General features: G+C 39.4%; 1 protein-coding gene across 1 annotated transcript in view; it reads right to left on the reverse strand.

Annotated features, from left to right (window-relative positions):
- The window catches only part of GLDC (glycine decarboxylase), a 45,285-nt gene extending 27,718 nt beyond the window's left edge, over positions 1 to 17,567 (reverse strand). The window contains exons 1-6 of the mRNA XM_009638219.2: positions 17,312 to 17,567; positions 14,596 to 14,731; positions 5,366 to 5,530; positions 3,359 to 3,436; positions 2,510 to 2,657; positions 2,056 to 2,252 (exon numbers count right to left, since the gene is read on the reverse strand). Of these exons, the coding sequence (XP_009636514.2) occupies positions 2,056 to 2,252; positions 2,510 to 2,657; positions 3,359 to 3,436; positions 5,366 to 5,530; positions 14,596 to 14,731; positions 17,312 to 17,567 (980 nt within the window). The remainder of the gene's footprint in view (positions 1 to 2,055; positions 2,253 to 2,509; positions 2,658 to 3,358; positions 3,437 to 5,365; positions 5,531 to 14,595; positions 14,732 to 17,311) is intronic.
- Positions 17,568 to 21,173: the final 3,606 nt, after the last annotated feature.

The raw sequence follows: 21,173 nt of genomic DNA on the forward strand, positions 1-21,173 counted from the left end.
CCTTTAAAACTACGAAAACTTTCAGAACAGCCACAAAAAGACACGGACAAACTACGTACACAGCTATATAAATACACAAATATATGTACGTATGTGGGGGTTGAATAGCTAGACTGCCTGCCTCAAGTACTTGCACACCAGTTATATGATATTTAAAACATTTTTATTCTAGCAGTTGTTTGGGGATTGCCTATACACCTTAGCTTAGTTTATCATCAGTCCATCCAGAGGGACCCTGACAGGTTGGAGAAATGGGCTGACAGGAACCTCATGGACGTCCAGCAAGGGGAATTGCAAACTGCTGCACCTGGTGAAGAACCCCATGCACCTGTACATGTTGGGGGCCACCCAGCTGGAAAGCAACTTGGCAGAAAAGACCCTGGGGGTCCTGGGGAACACCAATATGAACATGAGTCAGCAATGTGCCTATAGACCAAAGGCAGCCAATGGTATCCTGGGCTGCATTAGGCAAAGCTTTGCCAACAAGTCAAGGGAGGTGATCCCTGCCCTCTCCTCACCACTGGTGAGGCCACACCTGGAGTACTGTGTCCAGTGCTGGGCTCCTCAGAACAAGAGAGATAGGGAGGTACTGGAGAGACTCCAGTGAAGGGCCACAAAGATGTTGAAGGGACTGGGCCATCTTTCCTATGAGGGAAGGCTGAGAGAGCTGGGGCGGTTCTGCCTAGAGAATAGAAGGCTCAGGGAGGACCTCATCAATGCATATAAATAGCTGAAGGGAGGGTGCAATGAGGATGGAGCCACGCTTTTATCAGCAGTGCCCAGTGACAGGACCAGATGCAATGGGTGCAGACTGAAACAGAGGAGGTTCCCCCTGAACATGAGGAAACACTTCTTCACTGTAAGGGTGACTGAGCACTACCACAGATTGTCCAGAGAAACTGTGGAATCTCCTTCCTTGGAGATCTTCAAAAGCCATCTGGACACGGCTCATCTGGGCTACTGGCTCTAGGTCACCCTGCTTGAGCAGAGGGATTGGCTCAGATGACATCCAGAGATCCCTTCCAACCTCAATCATTCTGTGATTCTGTGATAAAAAACTTAAAAAAAAAACATGGCAGAAAGCTGCATTGAGAAAGTACCTCCTTAGTAGCTTCCATTTTAGCATTTTCTTTTCCAACTTTCTTGAGATGCAGGAAGATGAAAGTAGATTAAAAATATTAAACTAGGTGTATTCACAGAGTAGCAGTAGCATGACCTTGACAAATAGAATTACTGTTCTTTTGTAAAAGATTGTACCAGACTTCTGATCAAAATCTGAATTGGGGATCAGATTTCAGAACTACAAGTAAAGCCTAAGGATACCCTTAGAATAAGCAAGATGACTAAAAATATATTCAAAGGAATATTACTATGCAAATGAAGTATTTCTAAGCTTCCTGGTATCTGTTAATGACATTAGTTATTTTGGTTACTGAAGTACGTCTGCATAGCTTCTGTGCCAAAGATATGCAGTCTTTGCAGTGACAATTATTTTGCATTTCTACTATTCCCAGTTAGACATCTTGTCAAAATTCAAAATATGTCACCAGCAACAAGAATTAGAGCAAGTTTTTGCACACTATTTCTCTGCTTTGTTTAAGTTTCACTAAAATTTGAACTAAACTAAGTTCCTTCTTGGTTACTTGGGAGGTTCACTGAATTTTCTACTTCTTCCCATTTATGTTTTTAATGACTGCCATTTATGTTTTTAATGGCTGGATGTCAGAGAAAAAGGTGTAACAGTACAGAACAAATGGAATAAGTTAGCTTGCAAAGCCTCATGCCATCACAATCCTCTCTGCTGTTTCAGTTATCTCTTCATCCCACATTGCAGCAAGCACTACAGAGAGTTAACAGCTTCATTCCACACAAATGCAATTCCTTAAGCTTGCTTCCTAAAACTCGAAAGCAACTTTTATTCTCACAGTTTTCAAGAAAAAAAGTGTTCGGTACAACACCATGGTCAGCTGTTATTCAGAAAGGCTGCACAAGATGGTCATGATGTGTTCGAGTTCAATTTTCCCTGAAGATACTAATGGTGAAGGGAGGCCTTACCTCGTAACGCCCACCATTCTGCCTGGCATCATTCTCACTAGATTTTCCTTGACAGCAAAGAATGCTGCGTGGGGTCCCCCGTAGCAGAGAGGCACGCCAAACCTCTGGGAGTTACCCAGGACAACATCTACCCCAAACTCTCCAGGAGGCTTCAGAATACAGAGAGCTAGAAGATCAGTAGCGCAGCAGGAGAGAGTCTGAGAAGAGAAGTGCACAGAGCAGTCAGCCTCTTTTCTGAAGGAATGGTGCTCACGTGGGAGCTAAGTTTGAACAAGACAGAGCTCCAAACAGCTCCGTATCACTTGCACAGAGCTGAGGCGTGATGGTTGTAATTGTTGCAATGGTTATCAATTGTATGAAGCTGAAGAGTAATACTTCAGATGGTATATCATGTAACAGTTTCTCTGACTATGCATCAGACTGAAATCTGTGAGACAAGTAAAGTTTGCTTTACCCCATTCTGATGAGCTCTTTCAACAAGTTCAGAGAAGTCTTCCACCTTCCCTTCACTGTCTGGATACTGAAATAATACTCCACTGACATCCTTTCCACTGAAATCCATCTCATGGGGTAATTTAAGCTCAGTAATAACACCCGTATAACTGGAAAACAAAAACATGCAGAAGACAACCTATTCAAACCACTTCCTGCCTTGGATTGATACTTAATATGATATTTTCATGGACTGAAATATAACTTTTTTCTTTAACATACAGAGAGTTAAACCCGCTTTGCAGCACTAAACATTGAGAAAGTTTCATGTCATGGTATATGGCACTGAAGAATAATTGCATTTGATAATGGTTATCAGAAATATAGAGCAAAGCAGCACAGAGGATAGATGAGCTACTTAATATCAACATTTTGCTGCTTTAGCACATTTAACTTTGAGAACCAAGTCATGTTTTTAGAAGATGGTTACTTTAAACTGTAAACTTAAAATGGATTTAGCTCTCATTACAAGAGAAGTTTTGCTATCTAAGGTAGTTAATTTCCTAGTTAAAAAAAATGATCAGACTAAATTCAATAACCAAGTGTATATATTTGTGCCAACAAGGGGAAATTAAATATTTTCTTTTTATCAGATGTTTAGCCTCTGTTTAAAATCTTAAATTACTTTGCAGTTGTATTTGAATGGAAAAGTAGAAGTGACACCAAATGTTCACAGATTTCTGCTTCTATTTTGCAAAGAAAGTATAATCCCACATTCCAAAAATGTTAGGTATATTGTGAAAAGGCATAGATTAAAAATTATTTGATGTTAAGTGAAAAGATCTGGTGGAAAATGGGAGAAAAACATTACTTTGCTCTAGTTTGGACCACTGCTATAGTTTGAGGGTGGCACCGGGCATCCACATAGAACTTCCTTCTTTTGTTGTGCCTGTTGAAAAGAAAAGGAAAAGAAGAAGGGTTACTTATCAAGAATATATTGGTTTCCATGGAAATAAAATTAATCGGTTTTCCAAATATGAGTTTTCCTAAGTTAAAAGGCAGTTGTAAATTTTGGTTATCATAACCAAGTTAAGTGTAAGACTGAATGAAGGTTCTGGTCCATTTAAAATAAGAAAGTTCATCTCAGACAGTCAAATGAGATTCATACGTGACAAAACTTAAAACAGATTATGAAACAGAACAAGGAGCCAATTTAGGAATCTGCAGGAGTGCCTCCACATACACATACTTTTTTAAAGGAATACAACTCTGGTCTTTAATACAGATTTTCAGTGTTGCCCCGGATAACCAAACATGAACCATCATAGTAGTAAAAAGGAGACTAAGACAATTGCCTAGTTTTTTCTGGTAAACATGATTTCGTGTCAGAATGACGCTTTGTACAACTGAACAGTTACAACACAGTCTCTGCGGTGTAATCTCCTTCCTGATATACAGCCCTACTGTGACCTCCGTATCATCTCTAAGATTTCGTTTGATTTGCAGAACCCTTTCAAATGCCCCTACAGTACGGATCCCAGAAAGTAAACTTGGATACACTGATAACAGTTTCACTTTTAGCTACTTAGGACTGGTGTACTTCACTGTTTTTTAAAGCTCCTTTTTAACCGCTAGTGGAAAAAACCAATTTACATCTTTGGTGTTCACGGACACAAGAGATTCATGCCACAGACTGTTAGGTTATGTGATAAAAGCTCCCCTGCACACCCACAGAGAGAGAATGGCAGGTAGAGCAGTCCAAATAACACCCTGTCCCTGTTTCTCCCGGGCCCATCTCAGGAGATGTCAGCCCATCAGAGACCCAACCCCACAAGCACAGAGGAGGACAGAGGCCCCAAGGCAGGTGGGAACTCAAATTAATTAATTAACATACTGTCTGCCCCCTCCCCCCGGGGGGGAGACATTATAGGCTGCAGGGGAAGAACATTTTGGGATGGAACGGGTTTATTATGAGGTGTTTAGGGGAAAAGGGATACAGCTCAGTGATTCTGGGAGGAACAAGTGTAAGAAAACAGAAGGGTAAGGGCGCAAACAGGGACAGACATATGTAAATACTTGCTGGTTGATGCACTTGCACCTAACTAGTGCAGTCTGTCCTCTCTTCTTGTTTTTCTTCTTGTTAGTTTAAGGGAGACTGACAAGGCAGGCGATACCCACTGCTCTCCCCTCATCTCCCAAGCCAGCCATTTAATTGTAGAAAGTTATTAGGCTGGTCAAGCATGACTTCCCCTGTGTGAATCCATGCTTCTGACTCCTGATCACCTGCTTGTCCTTCGCATGCCTGGAAATGGTTTCCATGACTAGCAGTTGTTCCATCACCTTCAAGGGATTGAGGTGAGACTGACCAGCTGTTAGTTCCCTGCATCCTTGTTCCTGCCCTTCCTGAAGATAGGAGTGACATTTGCTTTCCTCCAGTGCTGAGGCACCTCTCCCAGTTGCCATGATTGTTCAGAGATAATCAAGAGTGGCCTTGCAATGACATCAGGCAGCTCCCTCAGCATTCATGGGTCCATCACATCATGGTCCACAGACTTGTGTATGTCCAGTTTGCTTAAGTATTCTCTAACCTGACCTCCTCCACCAAGGGTAACTCTTCCTTGCTCTAGACTTACCCCTGGTCCTTAGGCGCTTAGGTTTCTTAAAGCCTTAGATGTGTGAGCTAAACACTCACATCAACGCTGGGAACTTCTCTGGGGGCTTAATAACATGGGCTATAGTTGTTTAGTGATCTGCTTGGAGTGAAAAGCCCACACTCAACTTCAACCCACTCACCTATCCACGCCTACACAGGAGAGACGCCTTTCAAACTCCAAAATACCTTAGTGCTATCATTTAATCATATATGTAAACATAGTACCTGTGGCATAATTGCATGGCTTCTGCAGCGGCTGTCCCCTCATCCAGCAAAGATGCGTTAGCCACATCCATTCCTGTGATATCGCACACCATAGTCTGGTAATTTAGCAGGCTCTCCAGCCTGCCCTGAGAGACCTCAGGTTGGTAAGGAGTATACTGGGTAACCCTGTAAGAAAGGAATTATGAGTTTGGGTGGAGGAAAATAAACGTGTAACAGAATTATGCCAATATATAACTGAACTATGTCATAGGAAAAATAAATTGTAAAGCATAATTCACTAATGTGAAAGTCTATTAGAAAACAGTTATTTTTAGATGGCTGTAACTTATTACTGTCCTGGAAGCCTGAGAATATTTTCTCTTCTGGTATAACTTGGCTTTTTACAGGAGAAGAATTCTATTTCTCCATTTTGAAAGGAGAAATTACTCTTAAAACAGAGGTGTGAGTGCATCTTGGAGAATGGAGAGGGGAAGTAGGTGCTGAGTGTGAGAGAACTGAGTCAAGTCACAATTTCCAGACGAGAATGCTTAGTTAAATCATATCTAGATATCGCCATTATCTTTCAATACTGTTCCTGAAGCCCTTTACTTGTCAAGTCCTCTCCACTCTTATGGGAGGAAAGGCACTTGGCATTTCAAGCTCATAAATATGCAACTTCTTGTGAAATGACAGTTTCCATATATATTAGTGAAGGGAAGTGAGAGTGATGTGAGTTTTATCTGTTGTCATCTGGAGAATGAAACAGCAGAGGCAACATGAGCAATTCCTTAGAAAAGGCAACAATCTAAGGGAAACACTCCATTATAGCAGTCCAGAAAAACAAAGCAGCATGGGCCCAGGGAACATGGGCAAGAACAGAGATCAGACTCTCCTCTCACTGCTGGAAATCTGGGTACTAGATTCCATGGTGGTTCAGGACAGATTTATACCAGTTTGAATTGAGAGTAGTGGCCAGAAACAAGTGGTAAGTGGGACACTTGTGGCCTCCGTTTTCTAGCAATGGGAGAAACCAACAGTTTGTTTCCTGAAAGGGCAGTAGTAAGCCCTAGACTTTTGAAAAATTGTTATGGGTGAAGGTATACTCTTTAAAGAAAGACTGAAGTATTTGGAAGCTCCAGTCATGTCAAGTCAATAGAAGGCAAGCAACAAAGATTTTTAAAGAACAAACTGCAGAACCTGTGGTATAGAGCAAGATGAGAGGAACAAAAAAATAGCAATGCAAGAGAGAAGGTAGGAATTCAAGTCCTGAAGAAGAGAATGGAAGAGCTAGAAAGAAGGACATACTCAGTAACTGAACTCAAAGTGTAATACATGGTGTTAATGTATTTAGTGTCTATTTAAATGACATGTCTGCTCAAATTGCTTACTCATACTTTTCAGTACAGTGATGGAAAGCAATAGCTATATATAAAATTAGATAAATATTGATGATTTTCCCAAGCACTGAAGGATTTCCTGCTTCTTAGCCAAGTCTAACACTAAACTACTTATCATCACATACTTGACTGCATAGTTCACAAGTGAGACCATGTCCTGGGCTGCATGCAACATTTCTTGCCTCAAGAGTAGTATTTTTTTTTTATCCATGGCTGCTAAACCCAGTTTTCAGTTTGTCAGATAAACTTCTAATCTGGGAGTATAAAGATTTGTTTTCTGAATGGTCCCCCTGCTCACTCAGTTCTCACCAGTAAAGAGAGTTAATCCCAACTCCTTTTCATGAACAGTGAGTTTTCTTGTTTCATAAAAGAAACTCCTCTGTACTTGAAGTCAACAATCTTACTTTTTCATTTTATTTAATTAAAGGCCTTTTTTTTGCATTATAACTTGCAGGAGAAACTAGATGTAGACTAATAAGAATTAAGGCATTGAGATTAATTGAAATGCATTAGAGAAATATTACTCAGTGCAAGAGAAGAAAAATAAAATCAAGAATCATTGCTTAGTACTTGCCAGAATAATCAGTTAACAGAAGTGAGATTTTAATTGAAGTTAAGTATACTGGCTTTATTGTTCATTTCAACAAAATATTGTTTCATTAAGCCATTCCTAATCAGGGACTGATGCAAAATGAGAAAGGTAGGGAAAAAAAAGAAAAATCAGTAGTAGAGAAGCAATACTTCATATTAAACACTTACTTAGCAAATTTTGCTAAAGGACATTAAAGTTGTAGCTGTGGTGCAAAACTCTTTGTTTTCAAAGACAAAGCATCTTTCTTAAAATGTGAGTAATGTTGACAATTCCTTACCTGATGAGAACCCCCTTTCCTAAGATTTTATCTTGTATTATTAGAGATAGACTTTGCAATGAATGCTTCAAAGCCAACCACTCAAATCAGCTACTCAGAAACCTATTAAAAAAGCCTCAAGAATTTTCATTCATATTTTATGCTCAAGTGATCTTTTAAATGAACTTTTTATATTGTGTAAAATAAATAAATAAATCTATTCTTAAACTGTTACTATGTAGCTCCTAATTTGATGGTTTCCTTGAATAGACTCAATCGTACACCACATAGTTGGGATAGTACACTATATTACAAAACAGAATTAATGAATCCTTGTGATTTTGATGTTACACTTTTGAATGGTAAAAACAGTTGAAGTAAAAGCAACCGATTTGAGAAAGGATGGAAAAAATTCAACCAAGGAATCCTGAATTCCAGTATTACCACAAATTACAATGCATAAAGTTTAACAGTTGTACAGGTAAAGACACCCTTTATAAGATACAAACATTTACTTTTTTTTTTTTTTTGGAGGTTGTCTGGCACTGTCTAAGCATCTTCCCCACAATTTCTTCAAATAAAAGAGCTGGCTTTAGTCTGCACTCTGACTTCTGCCTGAATCTACTACTTTTTAAGTGACTTTTTATAAAGTAATTTAAAAGCAAACTCTTTAAAAGTAAAAGTAATTTCTAAAGTAAACTTTTACATAAATCAAACCTCTGAAAAGCACACTAAAATGTCTCTCATTCAACACCCCCCCCCCCTTCTGCTTAGGTCTGTTCAAGTGGCTATTCTGCAAAAAATTCGAATCCAATACCAATGACATTAAAATGAAGAACTACTGTCATGGCACGGAGCACCACTACAAACTGCCTCTGGTTCAGTCAGACTGGAGGAAAACACGATCCCCACTCAGCATCTGTTCTGACCAAAAGTACTTCTGCAGAGAAACGCTCCCAAGCTAACTAAGGCAGGCAGGTCATGATGCAAAAGAAACCATCCATGAAAAGTTTGTGGCACCTTTCTTGAGCCAGAGTCTGACCTTCAGGAGTTCAGTAGTAAGTGGCTTCAGTTTTTGCAGGTTTTATAACACTTTGCCTTAATTTAGTGTGTCACCCTTTTCCTCAGCCTACTCTCAAAAATACTTGTATGAATACCAACTTTGAGATACCAATGAAGGTTTTAGAAGAAAACCTAGCATCAGAGCAAGAGGTATCCAGGAAGTATGTTTTCAGCCAAAAGCTAAGGCTGCTCATCAAAAGACCTGGCTTATGAAAGAGCAGAAGCTTTTGTACTTGGGAATTGGGCTTGTTCTAGGCTTAGCAACAAACAAACAGACCACACATTAACTGCAACATTAACACTTATGACTTCTTTATACTAAAGTTAGCTCGTTTCCATGCAAAGATTCTGAAAACTCCATCATCAAGCAATGTTAATTGAACTAGTTCTTGATCAGTACTTGCAGGTGTACAGACAATAAGACCTAATTTATTTTTTAATATACAGTAAGTTCTAGCGAAACAGTTCACCATGTATCTTCCTTAGTGATTTTTTTCTATACTTTGACTGAATCTCTGGAAAGGTAATGTATTCATCATTAATACAATAATTTTATCTTGTTATAAATTATGTTCTTGCAGTTTTAGACATCTGCAAGATTAATCTCATGCAATGGCAGAGCTAGAATTGATTTGTATTTCCAGTTACAGGGAGTATTCTTTTTGAGAGCTGACAATAAGATGAAATGAACTTAAAGTAAGGACAGACCACTAGCACAATTTAAAACCAATACACATGAGCCACAGAAAAAAGATAATTCATACATCTGACAACACTGGAAAACTGAGACTGAAGTTCAGTCATGAATACATGAAATCTTTAAATTATCTGACTTTCATGGACTGTTAAGGCCAGAAGTGAAACAAAACAAAACAAACAAACAAACAAAAGCTTTATTTAATTGAAATATGCACATATATAAATATTGCAGTGTAGAAAGACACTAGAGTAAAGCTGTAGAACTAGGAGCATCCAACTGCAAGTAGTTCCATCCAGCCTGTAAAATTCTCAAATGCCTTACTGTATATAGAGTTCCAGATGCATCACTTGGCACTTTATGCATCTTTGAAGAGCAGTTATAAGGGTGTCTCTAAACCAGTATCTTACCCATGGGTTTGAGAAAGCTGGATAGTCTTATGATTGGGCATGGAGACGTGCCAGTTTCCACTCAAAGCATAAACACTGAATTTACTGCCAATTTGGCATGCTTTGTAGTTGCTTGTGCAGCTTTCTGTGTCCCATCTAGAAACTAGCTAGTAGAAACCAGCTGCGTAATGTTTACATCAGATTTTTCCATGGTATGCAGTAATTTGAAGACTGCAATGCATAGGTGCCCAGTGCTATTAGCTAATGAGTTTAGTAAGTTACACTACCGATGTAAAGATTGCAGGTGTCCTTGGTACAGGTACCTTATTCTTACATAGTTAATGTCTGAGGGCAAAGGACTCAAGAGTGTTGTACTTTGGAGACGGCTGCATCATGCTTCATTGTATGGTATTAGTGTGACTTTAAAGGCCTTCTTGATTTTCAAGGACTGATGGGTATTTTTATCCATTTAAGCCCCCCAAATAAGTACTACACTGTTTTGACACATGTTAATAAGCCTATATCTAAGCTGATTTCTGAAACCAAGCATTCTTCACATCTTCAGTTATTCACTTATGTTTATGGCAGGCCACAGAATTAATTTGGTATGCTACGAGGGAAGGAGCTCAGCACACTGTGTGTGGAAAAATTTAATAAGCATGTTAATATGGGGTCCAGCAGAATAAGGACTATGCATCCGCACCAGCAGACAGACGACAGGTATTCATACATTTGAGGGGTCTGTGCTGAAAGTCACATAATTGGTGGTATGCCCCAAAATAAATCCTTCTGCCTGCATTTTAGAGTTGCGACGTTCTAAGGATAAAGGAAGTTACACGTTGTCCTGCTCTTTATTTGTCTGGAAAAAACAGGCTAATATTTTTGCTAGTATCAACTAAGTAGTGTATGGAAAATTCTTCTAAGGCTTCCACCCTGATAGCCTTCTATGACGGCATGACCGGCTGGGTAGACAAAGGGAGAGCGGTGGATGTTGTCTACCTTGACTTCAGCAAGGCTTTTGATACTGTTTCCCATAACATCCTCATAAGGAAGCTCACGAAGTATGGGTTGGATGAGTGGACAGTGAGGTGGATTCGGAACTGGCTGAATGACAGGGCCCAGAGAGTTCTGATCGGCGGGGCAGAGTCCAGTTGGAGGCCGGTAGCTAGCGGAGTTCCCCAGGGCTCGGTACTCGGCCCGGTCTTGTTCAACTTGTTCATCAATGACCTGGACGAGGGGATAGAGTGTACCCTCAGCAAGTTCGCTGATGACACAAAACTGGGAGGAGTGGCTGATACGCCGGAAGGCTGTGCTGCCATTCAGCGGGACCTGGACAGGCTGGAGAGCTGGGCAAAGAGGAACTTGATGAAGTTCAACAAGAGCAAGTGTCGAGTGCTGCACCTGGGGAGGTCGAACCCCATGCACCAATACAGGCTGGGGGATGACCTGCTAGATAGCAGCTCTGCTGAGAGGGACCTGGGAGTCCTGGTGGACAATAAGCTGACCATGAGCCAGCAATGTGCCCTTGTTGCCAAGAAGGCCAATGGTATCCTGGGGTGTATTAAGAGGAGTGTGGCCAGCAGGTCGAGGGAGGTTCTCCTCCCCCTCTACTCTGCCCTGGTGAGACCCCACCTGGAGTACTGTGTCCAGTTCTGGGCTCCCCAGTTCAAGAAAGACGAAGAACTCCTGGAAAGAGTCCAGAGGAGAGCTACTAGGATGATAAAGGGACTGGAGCATCTCCCCTACGAGGAAAGGCTGAGAGAGTTGGGCTTGTTGAGCCTGAAGAAGAGAAGACTGAGAGGGGATCTCGTCAACACATACAAATATCTTAAGGGCGGAAGTCAAGAGGACGGAAGCAGTCTGTTTGCAGTGGTGTCCAGCGACAGGACTAGGGGCAATGGATGCAAACTGAAACACGAGAGGGTTCAGTTGAATATGAGGAAGAACTTCTTCACTCTGAGGGTGGCAGAGCACTGGAACAGGCTGCCCAGGGAGGTTGTGGAGTCTCCTTCTCTGGAGATATTCAAAGCCCGCCTGGATGAAGTCCTGTGTAGCATGCTCTAGGTGAACCTGCTTTAGCAGGGGGGTTGGACTAGATGATCTCCTGAGGTCCCTTCCAACCCTTACGATTCTGTGTGATTCTGTGTGACACCCCATCTTAGCACGGAGTTGTTAGTCACAGATTGCTAGCATCAAGGAAGTGTTAGCAGCCAGTAACCAAGACCAAAAGGAAATAAAGTATCAAAAATAAGGGATACTTATCCTCTACCTTCTGTGACTAAGTTAAATCCCTCACATAGGAAACTGGAATTTTAACTGCAGCATTTCAGGTCCACAACAGAATTTTCTCTGCTTGTTCTCTAACTTTAAATTGAAGTGTTCTTTGGGTAAAAGGTTATCTGAAAAATATCTACCCTAAGTGTTTTGAACGAGTGTCTTTCATGAATACAGAAGTAGTTAAAATGTGATTCAGACTTAAAAGAAAAGGATGTTTATGCTTTTCTAAAGCTACCAGTACAAGAAATTCCTGAATGCTGACTTCTGAGGCACATATTAGTGCATAGTTTTGGTCAGACAGTTTAATCTCACAGTAATTAAGCTATTCAGCTTTTATTGTGTACAGAGGTATTATAGATCATGGTCCAAATGCTTCAAAAAGTTTTGAGTATTTCAAATAATATATTTCAATATATTCAAAAAGTTGAGTATTTTCTTAACAGAATCTGAGATTTGGGAAGACTTTTGTGGTAATCTTCTGAAGACAGCAGTGTAGGTCAGCAGTCTAATTTTCAACTGAAAATACATTCTGTTCTGAACAGTTTCCTCCTGAAACAGTTTCCTCCTTTGCTTCCTACCTGGTCCTAGCAAGTCCAAGTGTCCTAAATACTGTGAAGTCCTTCACTTTCATGTCCACAGACTTCTATGAACAATCTTTTATAAACTGACATTGTACTCCAATGCAATCCTTGCTCTAACGAATGTTAAGCAATGAGAAACTACAAGTCATGTTGAGGAAGGCAGAACCGATCAGAAGCAATAGGCCTGCACGTGCAGCATTTCCCTTGGAGTTGCAATGTGAAGTGTGTTAGCACGGAAAGTGTTACACGCTTGGCAGATGTAAGGAGAGGTTTGATTTCCTAAACAGCTTCCATAAAGTCTATACAGTTGCTTTTGCACACAGTGCACACACACGTACACCCTCTCCCCAACAAACATTCAACCTTTGCTTCAGCCATCTAAAAGTCTAGCTTTTAGTCATCTAGTCTGACTTAACTGGATGCTCCAAGATAGACTCCCCCAGTTGTTTCATTAACACTATATAATTCTTTAGGATTTAAAAATACACAGTTCATTTTGGATCACTTTTTAACTGTTCTTATTTTTGCCTCTAGCAATTGATTATTTGTTTTGCGGCACCATACTGAAATATTTAGACTTCAGATGTTGCAACAAGTGGGTGGGGATAAGGCCAAATAAAACTTTGTACAGATGTACTGCATAGATTCCTTGAGTCCAAGCAGTGCAACTTTTTAGTCAGTTCAAAAGTTTGAGACGCAAATAAAGCAGACAAGTCTGAAAATACATAGCCTTGGAAGTCCACAGATACACAGACTCATTTATGGCAACCCAAAGAACAAAAAATATGGCTTCTAAGTAACAATGGCTTTTTACGCTGACTAATTTGACTCTTTGGTTGGTTGGTTGGTGTTTTTTAAGTATGTATATATAAACTTTAAATACTGCTTTTATTAAAATAAAAATTACTCAGTAATAAAAGATGTCAGTTATTATTTTAATACAGCACAAAAGAGGGATGCTGCTGACTATAGATAAGGGAACTTCTAAACCAAATGAGACAATGCAGGGTATCAATGGCATTCAGCCTGTTGGAAGGTGAGACTCCACATTAAATTTAGTTTTTCTGTTGTATCATTTCTGAGTTACAGTTCTTTAGAGAAATGTCAATGCTAAATGAGTATTCATAATCAAGCCTTAGTGCCTTTGTCAGGAAAAGCCCATCAAGAGACAAAACCCATTATTATTTATATTAATGCTCTTCCTAAAATATAAATCAATGCATTAAAATATTTTTCTTTTTACATTTAAGTAAAAATAAAAACCCCAACAAAACAGTAACATTCAATTTCTGTCAGACAGGCTATTCTTTTGCTTGTCTCAAAAAACTGAAACATCAGCTGGGTGATGAGAACAAAGTACCATATTCTCAGCTTCTTCATGAATGAATTATCAGGTATTGCTGTCTACCTCTTTTCAGGCACCAGCAAATTATTTGTTCAGACAAGAACATACTTTATGGATACACATTCAAACTCGTCAAGGTCTCTGGTTTGAAAAAAATCAAGAAAAATATTTTTAAATTATTTTTTCTATAAAATTTTCAAGGCTTTTTACTTCCTCATAAGAAAACCATAATCAAAGTATTGCATAGTATTTAACTACCATCACCCAAAATCTCACACACCGGTGGAGAAGGGAGCTGGTTTAAACTTAGGTGGAAGTTAGGAAAGAATTACTTTAGGAGTTAAGTCTGTATACTTCCTTAAGGCAAACAAATATTCTTATTTTAGTTCATAATAAATAGGAGCTGTGAATAGAAGTCACAAAAATCAATTAAATATTTTACAGAAAAAGCATCTTTGAAAGTCAAAAGTATTCTTTTTCACCTCCAGCTTCATCATGAACAAGACAGTTCCTACACTTACACATCAGTATCAAATATATGAAAGCCTAAGTCAAAAATATAGGTTTGGGGTATATTTGTCTATGCTCATTCATAAGACAAACTTCAAATGTGTATTTATACGTGCACATTTAAAAAGAAAATGTGGTACATTACCATCCTGCATTCTCCAACAAATTCCGTGCAATGGGCTGAGGCACTGAGCAGTTGTAATAACCCATGCCTATATAAGACCTCCATATCTTGTTCTTGCTTGCAATATTGTATAGAGTTTCAAGGATTTCATTTTCACCTAATTGAAAAGAAATTATGTCAGAAAACTACTGTTTCATATAATGCTAGCAGTTTTTAACTGAAATGCCTTGTACCCCTGTGCAAAAAAAAAAAAAAGCAACATTGGTGATGCAAGTATAAACAATAGCAGAATAAAGTGCAAACCAAGAACAGTGAAGATAAAATAATAAGCTGGTAATATATTCTGGGAAAGTTTAAATTCTGCCAAAATTCTGGAAAATGCAACAACTGAATAGTAAAAGGGTTTCAACCAATGTGGAAACAATCGTGAGAGAAACAGCTGTAAGCAAATGGCTTATGGAGCCCTTTTTGTGCTAGCACCCAGGAGTAATTTCTTAGTATTAAAGAACTTAATTTTCTCACATTTTCCCTGAATAGCTGACACAATGGAAGAGTTCCTTTAATTAAATTTTAGTATGCTTCACCAGTTCATTAAAAAAAAAAAAAAAAGTGTGAATACATTATTTCTAGCTTAAGAAATTCCATTTAAGATTAACTTTTAACATGAGACTGCCAATCCAGTTTGGAGAGATTACAACAGAATGCTTTTGAAGTGTTCAGAGGGAAAGCATTTGCACTCCTTCCCTCCCCAACTATAGTTTAGTCTTTGGTCCTGCTTCTACATACTTCTCAGTGTCCTGAAGGCTGTACAGTAATCACATTCAGTCAACCTATTCCTAGTAGTCAATGAATAATGCTACCCAACATCTGCCAAAAGGGAAGGTTTACAAAATATTTTAGTACTTAAGGATGCAGAAAGATGGTCAGTAGGCTGTCTAAGATTATGCAGAGAGATAGGCCTGCCCAACCTAACAGACCTGGGTGGAATTGGACACCAACCCTCCTAGGTGAGGGGAGCAGATCTTTTTTTTTCTTCCTTCCCCTAAGCTGACCTTGGAAAACTTCAGTAGTGGGGCAGTTGCACCAAGTTCTCTTCATTCTGCACTGCAATGTGAAAAGCACACTTTAGAATATAAGGTTACAAATCACTAAAGCAGAATAGCTTGGGCCCTGGAAGTCTCAAAACCTATTTCTCTCCATAAATTACTCCAGCAAGAGAGAGCAAGTCAAAACAGATAACGCTCTGGAATCTGGTGGTAAACAATTCTCTAGGTTTTGAATTAATTTCTTCTGCAGCCATAAACAAAGATATCATAACTTTAGCTCTGATTTCAAAACTCCTCTCTCCTCTTCCTTTTACTCAAAGTGCTACTACTGCGTTCCATGTATAAAGATTAATTTTTAAAGAAAAAAATCTACTGGTTTTCAATTAGTTTCTTCCACAGTCACATTACACCTTCCACAAAGCTATTTTTCTACTGATCTTTGGTTTTCACTTCAAAGTTCACTTCTTCTCTGCCTTCTACTCAGTGTTACTGTTAGATCTAATGTATAAAGATTAATTTCTTGTTATTCGTAAACTGCAGTTTTTTCTGGAGACTCAAGAGTCATGAGTTTATTATACTTGAACTCAGCAATGTCAGGGGCAAAGTTTCTAAAGCATAGTGAGCAGCTCCACTCCCCAGCACTCCTCCCACACTGTTTATTCCAGACAGATGCACCTGTTTGGTTATTTTAGGTGAGAGTTTTAACACTGCAGAGATTTTCCTGTACCACTTGCAAACCAAAAGTCTGATGAAAGACAGTTTGGGTGCAGTTTGAGAGGAAGGATTGTATTCTTGCAGAAGTCAAACATCAATGATTTTTTGAATATGGTAGTGGATTTGCTTGTTTAACTCCAAATGCAGAAGGCCAAACTTGGTGATCATTTAATATGCTCACTAGCCCAATGTCACACACAAAAATGCATTGAGTGCGATTTCTGCAGTAAACATATACCACAAATACTGTACTACGTGCCAGATAGATAGCATTGCCTTTGTTTGCCCTACTGAACGTTTCTTTTAGACAATCACTTCTCAGCAAATATAGCCACATGAAGACACCAAACTTGTGCTAGAGTGCTCCGAAATTAAGCAGCTTCCAAACTGATTTGAGACACAAAGCAAAAAGCTAAGACGGCAAGCAGCTTAGGTAGCAATCAAGCTTATCCCACCTAGAAGAGGTGCACTGACAGATCCCAACACTGAATATATTTGTATTTATTACAGTCCTATGAGGTACCTGTGAAGACAGTTACACCACTAGTTTTAATCAGGGTGGTGAAATGCTGGAGGGCACACCCCCTTCCACTCCTGCTCCACCTCGCTCACCCTGCTCCTGTGGTCACTATCCATCTCATCAAATACGTATCTCCCACGTTTGGCATGCCTCTTTGAAGAGATCTGGGATTAACCCTCCTTCCCCTGTGCCTTACCACCTTGAAGTAGTTCATCACAGCATGTCTTTAGGAAGACAGCACAAAAGGAACAGCAACCCTGAGTAATAGAAGTCAATAGCCCCTGATTTGTCTGTACAGCCCGGCTTACCTAAGGCCAAATATAAGTCTGTATAGATTTATGACGATTTAATTTTCACAAATTCAGTGTTTGCTTTACACTGATATGGTTCTGAATTCAAGCAAAACTGATGTAGACTAGGGTAAGGGAAACTAACTCATATGTTGGGGTCCAAAGACCAGAGAGCAGGGGAATGAAGCCATTCTTAACAGCATCCCCAGGAGGGGATGGAGGAGATGCAGCTGGGCTCTTCCCAGTGGAGCATGGCAGGAAGGCAAGAGGCAGCAGCATGGACTGCAACACGGGAGGCTCAGGATGGCGATAAGGAGAAGCCTTTTCCCCATGAGGACAGCCCAGTGCCGGAGATGGGTCTCCATCCTTGGGAGTTTCATGTTCTGACGGGGTGAAGCCCTGAGCAGCCTGGTTTGAGCCCATGGCTGAGCCTGCTCTGGGAAAGGACCAGAGACCTCCTCAGGTCCCCACCAGCCTGAAGAGGACCCCATGTCTCTGTCAGTAGCTGTACTTCCCATCAAGCCTAGCTTTTAACAGTGGATTCCCACAACATTATTTGTGAAAGAGGTCTAACACTTTATTGGTCACTCTGTAAATAACTAATGCTAATATAAAGGCAGAAGAATGCTAACCACAAAAGGGATCCTACGTATTCTTAAAAATTCATTTTGAAATTCAAAATTATATTGCTGAGTTTCCAGGTTGGTCAACAAGGGTGTCACCAACCCCAGAAAATTACACAGGCTTTTTCTGCTGTATAAAGTATATACCTTGGAGCATATATAGTAGAAGCAGTGTATTCTTGTAAATATATTTATTTAAAGCTAAAATACATGAGACTAGGATTTTGGCAAATTTCAATACACAGGGTTGAAAAAACACAGCTTGTAAGATGTCGTGTTGGGTTACTGATTTTTTTTTCTTTTTTAATTTTCCCCAGCAATGGGTAAAATAAAGAAGCAATATCCAAAATGGGGAAATAAACCAGAATTTAAAAAATTGATTGTGCTTAAGAAATGGCTAGAAGATGGCCATCACACTCAGCTTTTTGCTTTCAGTTTTCTAAGACAACATGGTTGAAATGCCTTTATCTTGAATGCATTTTATTGGGTGTACACTATAAATTCTTTTAAGAACCTTGTTCAGCAAAAGAAAAAATTGGCAGCTAAGTCACTGCAGTTGATCTTTATTCCCCTCATCAACTCATTAGATAATATGATCAAAACCAGTAACCAGAACAAAGTTTATTGATCTTGCAGTACTGCTATCTTAGAAGAAAAAACTTACTGGAGAAAACTCTGAGGATCCCAGTAGTAGTTCTGTGAGGACACGTCGTGACTGATACACCCACAGGTAGAAAAGGCAAAATATATCACAAAAATAGTAAGAGGGAGTGAATTATCAGCTTATAAAATGATAATACTGTTATTTCTGCTAGTATTTTTGTAGATTTGCCTTGAACTTCTGAGATACCTGCAAAGTAATATGGTACCCAAAAAAAGACAGAGAGGAGAAGACAAAAGGAGCAGTTTGAGATAAACAACTTAGAACTCACAACACAAAAGGGAGGAAATTGTCTGATATAATTTTGTCAGGTCTTTAAAAAAAAAAAAAATCTAGCTTCTGAGATCAAGGAAGCAAGCTCTTCAGAATAGTTGGTATAAAAAGAAGGGGATGAATTTATTTCTCTTGCTTTAGCAATTAATTTGATCTCTGTTAAAAAAAAATAAAAATCAGATTATACTGAAGCAAAACAGTTCCAAAGTGCTGTCAGACATGTTACAATGCTGCAGGACAGCATAAGAAGGGTGCCCGTTCCAGGTGCTGAGTCCAACCAGCAACTTCCGAAGAGATGGGTGGAAAGCTAACACCATCTGTTGCCCTGCCGTCGCCTCCTCCTCCTCACTTCGCTCAGGCCACCAGCACTCACTTGTGGCAACACTCAGGAGGACACCAATTACCCCTGCTGTAAGTATCCAAAGCATAGAGGGTGGACTCGAGCAGAAGGCAATCTGAAATGACTAAATTGGCTCAAAAAAATCTGATTGACATTAGGAGCTGATTATAAACTCATCCAGAATTATTTTTTTAAGTGGCGTTCTAAATACAAAATCATAGTTAAAGTAGATAGAACTCCACAAAGAGCAGTTGAAAAACTAAAAACAGTCTTTCCTACTATATGACTGCTTCTGAGTGATATCACTTCTAAATATGTTTAGACTGGAGACCCAATTAGTTTCTTATATAGATTTTATAAACTAATGTCGACAAATTCTAAAATTTGAGAATATAATTGGGAATATTTTGGAAAAAAAAATCATGTCAGAGTTTGTAGACTCACTTTTTTAAAATTCAAATCCTGAACAAAAAAGCAGAAATACATAATATACATACAAAGCCTACACATTAAATGAAGATGGACATACAATAGCAACATCGCAGGGACAGCTACGACTGATACAGACGGTGGGTTTGCAGGGATAAAAGAAAGAGGATTACTCTTATAAAAGATGATCTGTTCTTTTACTTCAAATGGGTCAATCACTACATACGTGCGAAAGGGCACTCGACACCTAAAAAAAATGCGATTGTGGAAGTTTACTTGCTGTGACAGTGGGAAAATAACTCTGTAATACCAGCTGATTACAATTAAGTATCAAACAGATGTCCAGCCTTGCTGTAAATATTGACTGAACAGAAGTTACATGCCAAAAATATAATTTTCTCTTAACTATATCTGCAGAAAAAGCTGACTGCAAAACACCTCCCCTTCCCAAATTGCTTGAGGTACAGGACAGCAACTCACTGTTACGGGAAACCAGATGTTTTGCCGTTTCACCCCTACTGGCTTTGTGTGCCAATATTCAGGTGGTTTTACAGCACTGTCAGTGGGCTCATGGCAGCAGGCACTTTTAAATTGACTTTTTTTTTTTTGTCAGAAACGGGACACAGATACTTCCGTCGTTTTACACACCAAAGGAAGCAACTCATTTCAGAAACCTCTTGGCACAAGCTATATTCCTTCTCTCCTCCACGACTGACCATGTCTGCACAAGAAGAGATCAGATCTACAGGAACACCAATAAATTTTGAACATGCATTTCTAGTGTAGATCCACTTGTACCAGCAAAGCTTAGCATTTACCAGAATGGCTTTTTCACTCATACATAAGCAAAAAAACCATCCAGTTCAGGCTAGAAGCTTTCTCTCTCAATATATTATGTCCTTCAGGGAAGTAATGAAGTTTGATTCTTCCACTGAAGAATAGGGCTGTGCTAAAATGTCTAGGAAAAGACAACAAATGTACAAAAAGATTGTGCTTCTGCTGTAATCAGAGGTTTTATTTATGAGCAGCAGGATATGCCGTACCATTTAAAACAGCTCTTTAATACAAGCTGCTTCCACAGGAGGACTTCTTTCTCTTATTGCTACCACATACATGCAGCCAATTGATTTTCTGTCTTTTAGAAAACTTGTTTATATTACCAAGGGAAGGATCTGTAATGCAAAACAATCTTACTGCTACACTTATTCAGAATTTGAAGATACGCATATACACCAAACGTACACACCTGAGACTAGGCCCAAAGCTACAGAAGTTTAAAAAAACCCAAGATAAAATTGCGGAGACCAGTGATACTCACTCAGATGTACTATTTATGGTGTGTGCATGGTTTTCTTGGACTGCATATCTGATTGTAGCTGTAACCATTGACTTCAGTGAGACTTCAGTGCAAGTTCAACTGCGTTTCCTAATACAAAGGAGTCGCTTGAGCGCAGCTGGTTTGTTCCGCTGCACTCTTAACCCGTGTAGTCACTGTGATTATGTTTTTTAATTCAAGTTATACAGAAAAATGGAAGTGCATATTTAAACCACTTGAAGTTGAACAACATGTTTTGAATTGCCTTGCCCTATTTTCTCATTGCACTAAGAGTTTGGGGGACAGTGGGAGTGAAGTTGTCTTCATACAAATAAAAAGATGTTTAAAATAAGATACAGTTCTCGTGACACTTGCCCTATTTTGCTCT

Source organism: Egretta garzetta, unplaced genomic scaffold (assembly GCF_000687185.1).
Source record: "Egretta garzetta isolate BGI_Z169 unplaced genomic scaffold, ASM68718v1 scaffold250, whole genome shotgun sequence".
NCBI classification, from domain to species: Eukaryota; Metazoa; Chordata; class Aves; order Pelecaniformes; family Ardeidae; genus Egretta; species Egretta garzetta.